Genomic DNA, 15,077 nt, shown 5'->3' on the forward strand with positions numbered 1-15,077 from the left:
TATTTGTGTGGTAGTTTTGCATTTTTAAGACTCTGGGAAGGGTATTTTGATGATGAAATGGAAATGATTATCATAAATGCTAAAAATGCAATGATGTACCTATTATGGTTGCTTAAGCAGGCTGTGAGATAGTTTTGCAGTTTATGATGATTTTCTCATTTTTAGTTGTTATAAACCTGATTTTTTAATGACAAACGAAAATAACAAGCAAGAGGATTATAGACTCACTTGAGGTTGATTTTGGAGAATGACCAGTTCAACCTAACAATCAAATCACAACAGCATGCTAGTCAGAGCTTTGTACAATTGCATTTTTAATATCTTGAAGGATGAAAATTTTACAACTTCTGTGAGCAACTTGTTCTAGTGTTCATTCACTCTCAAAATAAAATACTTTTTTCTTGTTTTTAAACAGAATTAGCTATATTTCAATTGATGTCCATTCCACTCCTTTCATTTGGTGGAAGTGAGCAGAGTCTCTCACCAATCATATATGTTGATAAGATGCACTTGAACATTCTGTTCTGGAAAGTCACATTAAAGATACGAACAACTTTTCTAAAATGTTTCATCCTTAATTTCCTAGGTTTCTTTCTGCCCCTCAGCACACAGAAAATCCCTGGAGGTATAAAAGATATGTAGATGTGGCCCTTAAGTGTATGGTTTAGTAGTGGATGGGACGGTGCTGTGTTAACAGTTGGACTTAGTGATCTTGAAGGTCATTTTGAAACTAAACAATTCTGTTATTGTACTGGATCAAATGTTTGAGCTAGCTGAGGACTCTACTGTATTATTGTGCACGTTTCTCTTTTTCTGTAACTGATGAAATATAATGACTATGCAAGAAGCTGAACTGTCCACTCAGTCAAAGCATGAAATTGCCGGATTAAGAGAGGGAACCTGTAGTTTTTTAGGCAGTGTTCTTCTGTTGCTCTGCTTTCTAAAAGATGCAGAGAGTTTTAGTTTGAGAGGGAAACATGGGCATGCATATTAATCTTTAAGAAAGGGTTTAATATGGAGTGCAATTTCACAATTATTTTAAGCAAATTCGTCCATAGGATGTATCATCTCCTGCAATCTCCCACACCTTTGGCTGTGTATTCCTAACATTTCTTTTTTATCCTTTCTAGAGATCTTTTAATGCAGGGTAAGTCAGATCAGTGAGCTGATCCAACTAAAAATTAGCCTACAAATACAAATGATTAATTTTCATTTTAATCAACTCTCTGATCAAATTTATCTGATAGCTGCCCAAGAGAAGAAATGAGGGAGAGCCTGGGAAAATAAGGGTGGAGAGGACACCACCAGGACTGCTACTTTGACCACAGCCCACAGTTACATTGACTTTTAAGTCTATCAATAAACCACAGGGTCAGATACCCAGCAGTGATAATTTTACACGTCAGCATTAACTGTTCATTCCCTGCATGAGAAAAGAGGGGGTGGAGGTCACAGATGAACACAATTCACTTTGATTGACAGCTGGTTGCTCTTAACTTTCCTCTTTCAACTTGCTTTTTTGATCTATTTGGATAATACTGCTGTCCTGTCACTTAGGTATGTGATCAGGGATTTGGTTTTAGTTCAGCCCTCTCCTTAGGGTTTCATATGAAGGTTAGTTTTACATCTTGCAGGGCTCTTCTCATGACATCTCAGAGATACTATCTTTCTTTTTCATACAAATACATATCTTTCTTATTCATAAAACTCTTATTTGGGCTAATATGGAGCTTTATTTGAGCTAATATTGCTGTGGGATCATCTAGGGTATATTTATTTGGAATATTATTTAAATAATTTTCCTGTAATATTAAATGCACTGTACTTCTCCCAGCATACTTTCATTGTTTTTGCAGTAACAAAAGTGAAATAATGTTGTCTTCTGTCCTTGAGGGCTATGGTGGCCTATTGCTGTTCTTCTTGCCTTAAATTCTGCATTGTAGTACTGCTGCTGGGTTAGTCTCCATGTTGAACTTTGATATCTTTTTCCAGGCTATGCCTGTTTCCATCCTTTTGTGGATTCTCTCTTACTTCATGCTGACAGACTTTGACAGTAGGTCATTATTACTGTGCTGACCGATAGTGTTTCACTGAAAAAAGATTAGGATACCTAAGTTGAAAAATAACATTGAACTTATTAATAGTAAATCAGCATTTATGTCTGAAATTTGTTGATTCTACTGCTGGTTTCTGACCATGGAGACATTAGTCTGAAGTGTTGAAGAGAGCTCCTGCTTAGGTTTAATCAGTCAAGCTCGAGTAGCATAATGAAAACTTTTCTAACAGAGCTTGGTGTAATAGTGGTAATTTCCCTGGTTTTTTGCAAAGCCCAGAATCAAGATAGTGCAAATTACTGTATCTATATCTGTTTTCTAGATCTGAGGGTTTCCTTTTTCTGCTGAAAGACAAGGATGTACATTTTTGTCTATACTGTCAGGTGCATTATGAAGGTTAGGGAAAATAAAGGGTAAATAAATACTTCACTCTGCAAAAAGTGTATGCTTACATATCTATTTGGGATGCAAAGTGTACTGATTTTTCTGAGAAATAGAGGGGGAACTGAGAATTAAAAAGTTACATTGTCTATTCTGAATATATCTTCTATATTTGCAAACTCTCTTTAGCTTGGCGACAAAGAAATATGTAGGTGCCACAAATTACAGAGAAAAGATTCACAGCACCTTAACACCATGTGGTACGTTCCTGTTTTCAGGAAGTGAAGATGGAAAGGCTTATGTTTGGAATCCAGAAACAGGTAACTAATTATTTTATGGGTTTAAGCCACATCATCAAAGCTGAGGGGGAAGGATTTAAGGTTTATTGAAACACTTTTGATATGGAATAAAACTTCGATACGACGTTCTTAAATCCTGAAACTTTAGCTCCACCTTCTAAATAACTGTTATTAATCTCTGAGATTTAATTCTCTAGAGGAAATTAATAGAGGTAACATTTGTAATATCCAGCATGACTGGAGCACCTGAGGCTCAGCTTTTTGTATATTGCAGCTCTTTACATGTGGTGAGGCTCTCAAGATGGTATGCACAAAAAATGTTTTAGGTCAGGTAAGTTTTTCTGTTGTGTTGTTTAGATTTGAGAATCAGGCTCCTGTGCAGAAGAACTTCATCTCTGTGGAGGATGGTCAGAGACTGAATATTTTTGGTGTATGGTATATAAGATTTCACTGTGAATTAGTCCCCAAGCCAAGGAGTTTCAAAATAGCTACCAAAACCTTTCTGAAAAAATGTTACAAAAATGTAGGATAGAGTTTCTTGTGTAGGAGGTAAAAGAGGTGAAAATAAGAGCAGAAAGTAGCAGAATACCATTTGGGGTTTGATGACATTATAGTCTGTCTGTAATTGTAGTTAATATAGTATTTAAAATAAAAAAGGTAAATATTTTGAAACTGGCAGATAACTAACAGTTCTGTTTTGAATTTCTTTCCATGTTTCTAACTATGTTAGCTTCCATCTCTGTTGCTACATAATTTGCCTGAAAACTTTTTAAAAATTATAAAAGTAAAAGGAAGGGAGAACTTTGTTGTTAGTATGTTTTTATTGGATTTTGACTTTTGTTTACACACTGTATTTGCATCTATAGTGCCATCAGCTGAAGAGCTAATTTTATTTATATTTTTTAATAATTCTCTCCTCAACTTTCACTCCTGTTATCAGTGTTATATAGCTGAGATCCACAAGTAAGATGGGTATCTTTGTACAATGCAAGCACAAACAAATACTGTGGAACGCCACCTTTCCAGAACATGCTTATCAGAACGAGAGAACTCATCTAACCTGGTGCATCCTCCTCTGGCATTTCCTGCGGCTATTGCAACAGCACTAACTTTTCTGACTTACTGAATAACTTAAAAGCATGCAATATTTCCTTTGTCTTATGCCAAAATACAGCTTTTCAATCAGGAGATTGACTGAAGAACGTTTATTTACAGTGGCAGTAATATTGCAGTAATACAAGATTTAACCAGCTGTTATTCTGCTGTATTGAATGTTTCAAATATTTTTCCATGGCATTGATAAACTTACTTCACTTCTGCAGGAGATCAGGTGGCCATATATTCTGATCTCTCCTTCACATCTCCACTTCGTGATGTTGCCTTTCATCCACACGAACACATGGTGTCTTTCTGTGCCTTTGGTCAAAACCATCCAATACTTGTATACATTTATGATTATAAAGGTACAGTACAAATTTTCTTGATACTCACCTGTAAGTATTTTATTTTTAGAAGCGATTTGTTAGTATTTGTGCTTCTTTTGAGAGGAAAAGAAAACAGTCATTTGATGATAATGCATATCTTTTTTTCTGGGAGATACCAAAACTGAATTGAACATGATCCTGCACTACCTGTTCTATGTGATGCTGCTTTAAGCAAGGGTTTTGGCCTAGTCAAAATCACCAGAGGTCCCTCAATTTTTTTGTGTTTCATACTATGTGATTTTTGCAGCACTTTATCATATATAGGCAGCATTATACAAAAGCCCTTTTTGCAATATCAAGGTACATTATGAATCCACAAAATACAGTTATTTGGAAAACCAATTACTAGCTTAATTGGAGTCTGAGTAGTTTGTGCTAGCTATGTTACAAAATGATGTTGAGGAACTGTACAGAAATGAATGAGAGTGTATAGACTTCTGATAAATAGCTGTTACAGCTGCAATGTCATTATGTCAGAGATATGTTTATTCCCCATGTTACATTGAAGAGAAGATAGTACTAAATGCTAACTTAGAATTTTTGGTATACAAAATAAAATTGAGATTGTCCTTCACAGGCTTTTTTGATAGTTGTGTTGAATTAAGGACATTTTCATCTAGGGAGTTTTTGTGTTAATATGAATTATGCAGTAATTTTTGGTATTAATTATGTTTGCAGGGGACATAGATCTGTAAAATTGATCCTGTCTTTATGTACTGGCTTTTTAAGTAACATGTAGTAATAGGATTACTCATATAAAATCTCAGTGTAGGTTATTTGTTGAATTGGTTGACTTTTACAGGAACATTAAGTGGAATGACTTTGCAATCAATATTCAGTGCTTAATAATCAATTAAGTAGGATATTGATATTTTAAAAAACAATGAAATTTTTTGGGGTGAAGGGTTTCTTCAGAATTTTTTGATGAGCAGGCAGTGAGTCCTAAAGTACTTAACATAGTTTGAAATCTATATATGTGCATACACATTTAGAGACCACGCAGCACAGTCATAGTTATTTGTGTCTTCTGACTGCTTAACTGCTGACAATAAGGCTTTGCATAGGTTGTGGTCTTTTTTTTGTATTGTTGGTTACTATCTTTATGTTCCTTTTTTGGTTAAAAGCACCCTTTTTGCTTTCAGAAAATAGTCATACTGCCACAGTGTTGAAAGAGTTAAAGATATAGTAATACTAGTTTTAGTCACTCAGACAGTTTTGAAGACTCTGGCAGCATGTGTTTTAGATACACGAACAGTTTTATTAATGTCCTGGGCAGAACTTCCATAAAGAATTCTTTTAACCTTTGTTAGCTTGAGACCATAGTACAAAAAATTGCAAAAGTCAACTTGTCAGTCAGTGTGTCCTGTGCCTGTATAATATGTCTGTCAACTTATGAAATACTGCTCAGGCATCATAAACTCATTTGAACTAGGTTGGAAAAAATGTGAAATGTCACCAGCTTGAACTCAGTGCAGGCTTTACAACTTTATTGCCTTTGAAAAATTCCTTTCTCCTCCCACTCTTTCCCCCCACCCAATGCCATATTTCTCTATGAGGAACACTATTGTTTATAAGCAATACAAAAATACCAGTTCTGTATAAGAGATTACTAAACCAAATAACTGAAAGTGTGATATTGTGATCAGAAGAGTTAGGGGGAAAATGAGGTAGTAAGGGGAAAATTTCCTGTTACTTTCAGGTGGCATGAAATTTTCATGTCACTTTCAGGTTTTCCCTATAGCACTGTTGGTACAGTTTTTGATGGCATTTGACTGAAGACATGGCTGGCAAAATGACTGTGATCCTTCAGTTTTTTTCCCATGGCAATGTAAGGCTTCTCCTGAGACATTAATATTGGTTATTTCTACAGTTGCTCAACAGGAAGCTGAACTTGTAAGAGATCTTAGTTCATCACTTACCACAGCTGCACCAAGAGGGCCACACTTCATTGGCAGTTTTTCTGAAATTCCTGTACAAAAAAACTCAGTGATGTCTCCAGCAGATCAGTTTGTCAATGTTGCAAGAGCATCAATGAGAATGCAGAAGGTGAAACAAAAACTTGACTCTGTTATGGTAAGTCAAATTTAATTAATTTCAGAAGTATATAGCTTCCCATATTCTGGAACTGGTGTATTTAAAAAACACATATGTCTTGTCATGGCATCTGGTCTTTAGAAATAAATGCATCTGTCCCTTATACTAATGCAGGTGTAAGTAGCCCTTAAGAGCAATTGTAAAAGACTTTATTTTGTTTTTCAAGTACTGATGATGAGGGATTTCTTTTTTTGCTAGTGCCCATTGCTGTTTGTCCATTTATATGAAATCAGGGATCCACAGATCATTATGGTTGAGATTCCTGTCCACCTTGAAAACTGTATGTGGCATAAATGCTAGGGGTTTTAGGGAGCTGCAGGGCAGGGGGGAGAGCATGCCCTGTGCTGGGCACAGCTGTTTCAAGCGAGCTCATTGAAGGGCAGTATGGACCCACTGCACAACTGAAGCTGGAACAGACAGAATGTGGCACCTCTGAGAAAACAGACTTAAGAAAGGTCAGAACCTACTAGAGACAGGAAATACCACAGCAGAGGAGAAATGCAAAAGAAAACTTGTCAGGGGACACAAGTGAAGATAGAGTAGGAGGGATGCAAGAAGTCATGTGAAATGAGGAGATGTGAAAGAAGACACAGAAGGAGGCAGGAAGGTGATGCAAGAGACACAAAACAATGCAGAAATGGAAATACTAGGGAAATAACAGAGCAGGCTTGAAGGGAAAGACAGGAGATACACGAGGATGTGCAAAACAAAACACAGATGATGGTACATCTCTGACCGTGTTGCAAACAATGGAAGAATCCATGCTGGACAGGTGCAATCCCCAAGGGTGTTGGCTGGTGGAGGATCCATGCTAAAGCAGTTGAAAAGAGCAAGAAAAAAGAAGAGTCAAAAAGAGCAAGTCACTATGCACTAGTCTCACTCCACTGCCCCACCCTTCCACTGCCTTTCCAAGGGGACTGAGTGTAATGTAATGTCAAAATTAAGGAGACTGGGGATTAGAAAGGAGAAAAAAGAGGTGCCTGAAGTGGAGACAGACAAAAAGGGGTGAAAAGTGTTTTCTTTGGCTGAGTGTTTTACTATTTGTCTTGTTTCTCAATACTCAAATTGGTAATTAAAGCTTTTATAATTGGCAATAAATTTAATTAAGTTAAAATCCCCAACTTGAGACAATTTTGCATGCAACAAGGATGCAAAATGTTCCTGAATAGCACTGTGAAGTTATAATTACTTTTCACAATTACATGAACTGCATTTGAGTTTGCATTTAGTGTTTTTCATTTTGAAGTACTTTTGAGTGCGTGTAGATTTTTTTAATGTAGTTTTAGGTTTTGTCTGCATTAATAAGTAGTGAATCACAAAAGAAGCAGATGAGTAGATGAAAGTTGTTGTTGCTGGGGTTGCTGTAACTACTGTCATCATGCTTAAGGGGTTTTACTTTGGATTAGGTTTATTCTGATTTCTTGGCTTTGGCATCCACATTAGGCCTGAACTTTGAAACTGTCTGGAAGAAAGCTATCCCACAGACCTTCACACAGACCACAGATTTCTGAACTGTGAACTCCCAGTGAACCCCTTCATGAAAGACCACATGGTAGCTCTCATGGATAACAGTAGTATGCTGGTTCTACCTTTCAATTACATGTGGCCTGACACAAGGAAGCAAACCTTATTTCTACTTTCTGCTCATTCTGTTCTGCTCACCTACAAAGTGAGCGCTGGTGCCGTCAAGTTCTTTATCAGAGAAAGGCACAACATGGAGAGAATGGAGTATGTAGCCTTGTGTCTGGGACAAGTACTCCAGGAAGATACTCCAGGATAAATTTTTACTGTTTTGGATGTCTGGCCATATGAAGAAAATGATGGAGCTAGAGAATTTATGAGAGCCTTTATCATTGCAACTGTTTAGTCCCAGATTAACCAGTGCTTCTGGACTGTGGAAGACAAATCTGGTTTAGCAGAAGCATCTACAAGTTCCATGTTACTGTGTGACTAGATGAAATAGATAAGCCTACAACTGTGTTTGAAAGAATAACTTTCAGCCAGTGGAGTTTTGTAACCCTAGATTTCCATTGACTGGCTTGGGATGAGTAACTCCACTGTAAGCAGAGTAATGATCAGTGTTTTTGACAGCATCCTCTGACCCCTCTACCCATGTGGGAGATGTCAAAAAGTTCATCTGAGTTTTCTCCCTGTGTGAGTTTCCAAACAGTACAGGATGCTGGTTGAAAGAATGCGCATCCAGTTTGATATCTGTCGCATAGCAGTAGTGATTATAAACACAGAATCCTTCCTTGCAGGACTTTATGAACCACTGAGATATGGGGGAGGAGATTTCTTTGAAAGGAGTCTTGATGCTAATCTTTTCAGTGATCCAACATGAGACTCCGGTGACAGCAGTAGATGCTTTTCAAGCAGGGATGGGATAAGTTTTTGCACGTGGCTGCAGTATTGCCTGCCTGATTTATCACATTTTGGACAACCCCAGAGTAAAATATAACACATAAAACTTTAAATTTCTATTAATTTGTAATTGGGAATTAGTTTTTAATGTGTATGCAATTCCCTTTCTCATATGAAAAATGATGCATATATGTAAGTACTGGCTTTGCTGGAAGGCTTATTCGAATGCACGCTCACATGAATAGTTTGCTAAGGTGTTTGTCAAAGTAGAACTCTTAAAAGTTGCCACTCAGCCACATGTGTGAGAATGTGCTAATATTTCTGGGAACAGACAGGTGAAAATGGAGAAAGACGAAACCACACATAGGGTGGCTTGCTGCACTGTGGTCGAGTTGGAACATTAGAAATCCAGATGAGAACACAGGTGTTACCATGTATGTATTTCACAGAATCATAGAATATGTTGAATTGGAAGGAACCCCCAGAGATCAAGTCCAGCTCCTGGCATTGCACAGTACCAACCCCAAGAGTCACACCCTGTGCCTGAGAGCAGTGTCCAAACGCTTCTTGAACTCTGTCAGGCTGGTGCTGTGACCACTGCCCTGGGGAGCAGGGTCACCCTCTGAGTGAAAAAAACTTTTCCTGATATTCAACCTAAACTTTCCCTGATACAACTTGAGGCCGTTGCCTTGGGCCCTGTCACTGGTCACCACAGAGAAGAGATTAACGTGTGCACTTTCTCTTCCCCTCGTGAGGAGGCTGTAACTGCAGTGAGGTCTCTCCTCAGTCTCCCCTTCTCAGACTGAACAGACCAAGTGACCTCAGCCACTCCTGGTACAGCTTCCCCTCCTGGCCCTTCACCATATTTGTTCCTGTCCTTTGGACACTCTCTAATAGTTTAATGTCTTTCTTAACGTTGCGGCACCCGAAACTTCACAAGGCATTCAAGTGCAGATTAATTCTGGTCTTTGGGACATGTTTGCATGCCCTTGTCACAGACATATGGGAAATACCATGTTGGGACAAGCATGGTGGCAGCACACCAGTAGACCTGGCCTAAGGTCACACCTGGAGTCATGTTTTATGAGACAAAGGTGCTGGAACAGACAAACAGCTAATCTGCCAACGTGGACGTCTCTGGTTTTCACGTGTGTCAATTTAACAGCCTACTGGATTTAAAACTTAAAAATTTAAAACTTTAGAACTTTAAAATTTAACAGCTACTGGATTTAATTCTAACTTTAAAGTGTAGAGTTTAGCGTTCTAGAGTTCTGTGACATAGATAGATACAGATTGGAAAATGTACTGTCAATACATTAAGTTTGGGTTAAGCTAGATAGAGAATACTCTGATCCTGGTAAGCTTGGATTCTTTGTCTTATGACCCATGCCCCCTTTCCAGGTCCTGTTAGAACCAATAGTTTTTTTATTTTTCTGTTTTTCTTCTTTTTACCTAAACGTGAACCTTAACAAATGATAGATTAAGTTTCTTCTCTTCTGCAGCATTGCCATTCTTAGCCCAGAAATTAGAACCAAGAGTTGATTATTGTGCTAAAGCTTTAGCAATTCACAAAAGCTAAGACCTTTTGATAGAAAAGGTAAAAATTAATTTCTGTATGAAACCACAATGCAGAATTAGCTTCATTACCACATAGAGAAATTACAGAGTAGCGAATCTTTGCAGCAGTTATTTGTCTCTACCTCAAGGAACTAATACTAATGCATGATTTTGTTAATGGAGGTTTTTCATAGGAAAACATTTAACTCATCTCTGGCTCTTGGAAGTGCTCATAAGAGTTTTTCATTCAATGTTATTATTTATATTTTTTTAGTTTCCCTTCCATCTAGCAGTAAAAAAACCCAGTTTGTAACTGTCCATAACAAGGGGATGATATATGTTGTGTAGGTATGGAGGGAAGAGCTTTCTTTGAAGATGTAGTATTGTAGCTCTGAAATTCGCCTTTTAGATGTCTGGCACCTTTGTAGCACTTAAAAATAGCATCTGTAAATACTCTGTAGTACTAGACTTGGAATCAGTTACAGGTTGGCTGCTGTATCTCTCAGTATATGCTTTTGCCACATTGTCAAGTCTTAGAACATTCTATTTTTTGTCTCGTGCAATTCACTTTTAATGTGAAAACTAGTTTCACTGAAAGTGTGTATTTGCATAATTTGCATAGAGCTGCCCTAACACAGAAAAGAAAATGCAAATCATCTTTATTTAAGCCTGGCAAAAATTACATAGGTATCTTTATTGTGATGGAAACAATAAGAATATTTTAACTCTTGGTTTTACTCAATTTACTGTAGTAGTAAACTCTGTCTCTGATAAAGCTGTGTGTGGTTCATGCATGAAGAAAGCAGAACCTGTTGTGAAAAATAAGTAAATTCATGGTTGGCTATCTTAGCCAGCTTTGCTCATTGTTGTAAAGGTATTTAGCAATGATTTCCCACAGCCTGCATTTAAAAAAAAAGTAATTTTGTTCTGTGAATAGTCTTATGTCTGCCTGTTGTAGGAGAATTAATTGTTTTTCATAGAATAGTGTACTTCACCTGGAAGCAGTTGGGCTTGAATCACAATTCCTCACTTATTAGCTGAGTGCTTCCCATTTCTGTTACAATGTTGTACCTTTTTTCCTCCTAGGGCCTCTTAGAGATTTAAATAATACTTAAGAGTTAGTGGCAGAAAGGTCATTAAAATTCTGGTTTTGTCTCTGCTTTGGATGGGCAGTCTTTTATTGCTCACCTGAATTCAGCTTCACTGCCATCAAGGGGGGGTATAAATCACTTTCTGTACTACTTAAAACTTAACTTAACTTAAAACTACTACTTAAAACTTAATTTTTAATATCTCTTTTATTAAAAATGTTTTCCTCTTGTTTTTAAGGCCTTGGACAGAAAGGAAGTATTCTAATGGAACTTAGGCAGCATTTTAGAACAGGTGATTTTCTTAAATCCTCAGGACTGCACATTCAGCCCTCTCTTCTGGCATGTATAGTAAGAGTGTTTGCATAATACAGCGGGAAAATAAAGAGAAATGAATTAAGTGTTATACAGGAATAATTTACATAGACTTCCAAATCTCTTATATAATTTATTCAATGACCAGAATCAAGACAAGCTTAGCTTCATATTTCTTCCTTCCAGGATGAACTGGGGAGGCATCTATTAAGTGTTAGTTTTCAGTAGTTTGCTCTGTCCTGTTTAGCTTGATTTCCAAAGGCCAGTATATTCAACCTGTCTTCATTTCCTGGTGTTATCTGAAATCTAATTTTTGATAGCAAATTTGAAAGAGACTTCCATCAGAGTATTTGACTGGAAAGCCTCTGTTTGTCTTGTGGTGTAGTGTGCACTTAGCAAGAAATTTATGCAAAGGGGAGGTCTTCTCATTTATCTAGGGAAAAAGGCTCTCCCTAGAGTTTACAGCGGATTAAAGAAGATGAAACACTGGGAAGCTGAGATCAAAACATTTTCAGAACAGATTATTTTTTCTGTATTGAGTAAATATGTAAGCTAATGGCTTTCTACCATTCTTTTGTATCAGAGAAAACGTTATATTAATGAAGCTGACTTGCTTGCATATGTAAATGTAAGAAAATCAGATTGATTTTATTGTTGCAGTTGTTCAGAAAAACAGGCCTCCGTTCTGATAACATTTCCCAACTACTGTTTACTAGAATTCATTTAAATTTGTACACTGTAGTAAAATCTAGCAGGTTTAATGCTTTTTTAAAAATCATGTTCAATAATCAATCTAATTTCCTGTCTTACTTTTCTTTGTCAACTTTGGAGTGTAGTCTTCACAATTGTGTACTTTTGCTGCAAGATTCCTTGTTAGTCAAAGATAATTTTTGCTATAAACTTTCCACGTTAGAATTAAATCCATATTCCTGCACAAAAACCAGACACGTTAAGATGAAGGTCAGATGTAGTGGTGCAGAGCAGTTGGTGGCAGATACCCTTTAGCCCAGTCAAGCAATTGAACACACATTTTTAGTGCTCTATTTCCTGCATTTCAATACCCCTGCCAATACCCAAATACTATGCATTATTGAATTGAATAATATTTATTGAATTACAGAAATAATAGTTATTTAAAATGTCATTTTTGAGATAGCTAAACCAAAGTGAATCGGTGATTGTCTCCTTTCTTTAAACAGAATTTATAAGCCAGTAGTTTGAAAGTTTGCAAGTTTGAAAATTTGCAAAATGTCACTGGCCCACCACTGAAGTTTAATGTTCTGATCTGGAGTTTACTGAGGCCAAAGGTAGTGCTTTACGGATTGGGAGATTTGAGTTGGATTGAGTGACGATCTACTTTTATTCTATATGATGAAATAGGCTTGACTTTTGAAAGGGTCAAGAATTATGTTATCTAATTTACATAACTCTCATGAATTTTAGCATATTAATATCTTGCTTGAGGAAAGTTACAAATATTTTATTCAAGGCCTGTTTTTCTTCTGCCTTGGCTTTGGTGTATTAAGGCAGTGAAAATATATTTAGCAAACAGTAAAATTCTCAATTGGATCAACCAAAAACTTGAGATCATTAATTTTTTTTTCATGGAATGTATTGGATAATATTACAAGAGTAAAGTTTGGAAAGGGCTTTTGTTTTGTATTAGTTGTATATGCGTGTATATATATATATTTACTTAAAGAAAGTCCATAGGAAAATGGATTTTAACTACATTATCTTTGTTACTATGGAGATTATGTGTAATTTACATGTAGGAAGTGCCTGGGATTTTGGTGCTTATTGCTTTACAGAAATCAGTTCTGTGCTAGGATTGGTTTAAGATTTTTTTTTTCCTGTAGTGGTGAGTATCTCTTCGTAGTGTAGCTTGAGTACTCAAAAATGAGAAGTTATTTTACATTTCTAAGTTTATGAGCATATGTACGTCTTGTTATTTTTATACACAAAGATGCAACAAAATGCTGGTTCAAACAATTCTGTTCCATTGTTTGCACTGCTTGAGAGTTAGTGTCCATATATAAACACACAATTCAGTTTATTGCTGTGCCAGTAATTTCTCCAAGTCTGTATCTCCAAATACTAAGAAAAAATAAATATTGAAGTTGCTAGTCTTCATGTACTTGGCTTTTAATTTTTTTTTCTGGAATTTAATACTTATTTACAGTAAACAAATATTTCTCTTCTAGCTATTGCATCAGTAAATGACCCAGGAAATTGCACTTCACTTTCTGATTTGTCTTCCTATTACAGGCGAGCTCAAATCTCTTGCTTCCTGCGCCATCATCTCTGTCACCACACTCCAAGCTAAGGCTGTCGGGTGCTCTGAGTCTTCCACTGAATCCTCTGTATTCTTTCACTGCTGAAAGTGGTGAGTTTCTGTATTTCTTCACTCTTTGTACAGAAGGGGTGATAACTTCTATGAGGATTTTTTTATTTTCTGTCTTTTAACATTTTGCTGTGCAGCTCTTTCAGGGACTAATGGAGTTTTGTTATATGTGATACTGTTTTTTTAAGCCCAGTGTGATACAGTCCAATGCTGATGCACGTTTCTTTGTAAAAATTTTCTTTATTTATGCTGTACACCTATTTATTAGTGTTGTAAGTTCATAGAAGAGGATGAGATTGCCAGCTTTTCTTAATTTAATATTTTGATAATATTTTAATGCTTACTGAAGTATCTTAAACATTGGCACTCAAAAAGAATAGAATTTAAAAGCAGATATACTACTACAAAACCTTAGTGCTTGATAGTCTATTTGCAGTTGGTTTTAATCTATTTTTAGATTTTTTTTTCCGTAAATATATTTTGTATTGGAAGATTTGGAGAAAAAGGTAAGCAATGCAATTATGTACATTTGTGATGCTTACTTTGCTAATAATATCTGTTTCATTGATAATCACAGTATTTAATAATAAAATTTATAATTTCATGCCATTTTTTCTGGGCACCTGTAAAATAAGACAGAAAATTGGCACCTTAATTTCAAAGTGTTTTTGTTTTGTGTCCTTGAGAAGAGTAAAAAGAATTCCAGAGGGAGGGTGGAATATATAATGAAATAAAAACACGTAATAGAGATTTAAAATGTAGATAGTAACGATAGGAATAATCTCTATAATTATATAGAATTATCTCCTAAAGGCAGACAATTTTTTTCGCAAATGAAGTTATGATTACTTTTTCTCAGCAGCTGGGGAAATGGTCCTTAGCATGGTCTGAAAGATAGACCACTGGTCTCAGAATCACTTTTAGTCACTAATTCACAATGAAAATGGCCATGCACCAATTAACTTCAGTGTTTTTATTTTCTACCTAAACAAAAGAGCTTGGAGCCATAATAATATTCATGTGTTGCTCAATGGATGCATGTTATTTCCACTGTGTGTAAATCTCACAGAGGCAGTAGAATGCATATGCTTACATATTGT

The 15,077-nt window shown here is 36.2% G+C and overlaps 1 protein-coding gene across 1 annotated transcript in view; it reads left to right on the forward strand.

The window, feature by feature from the left end:
• The window catches only part of AHI1 (Abelson helper integration site 1), an 81,399-nt gene that overhangs the window by 21,552 nt on the left and 44,770 nt on the right, over positions 1 to 15,077 (forward strand). Inside the window, exons 15-18 of the mRNA XM_030945663.1 lie at positions 2,625 to 2,755; positions 4,057 to 4,197; positions 6,089 to 6,291; positions 13,902 to 14,019. Coding sequence (XP_030801523.1) covers positions 2,625 to 2,755; positions 4,057 to 4,197; positions 6,089 to 6,291; positions 13,902 to 14,019 — 593 coding nt within the window. The remainder of the gene's footprint in view (positions 1 to 2,624; positions 2,756 to 4,056; positions 4,198 to 6,088; positions 6,292 to 13,901; positions 14,020 to 15,077) is intronic.

Source organism: Camarhynchus parvulus, chromosome 3, assembly GCF_901933205.1.
Source record: "Camarhynchus parvulus chromosome 3, STF_HiC, whole genome shotgun sequence".
In the NCBI taxonomy this organism is placed as follows: Eukaryota; Metazoa; Chordata; class Aves; order Passeriformes; family Thraupidae; genus Camarhynchus; species Camarhynchus parvulus.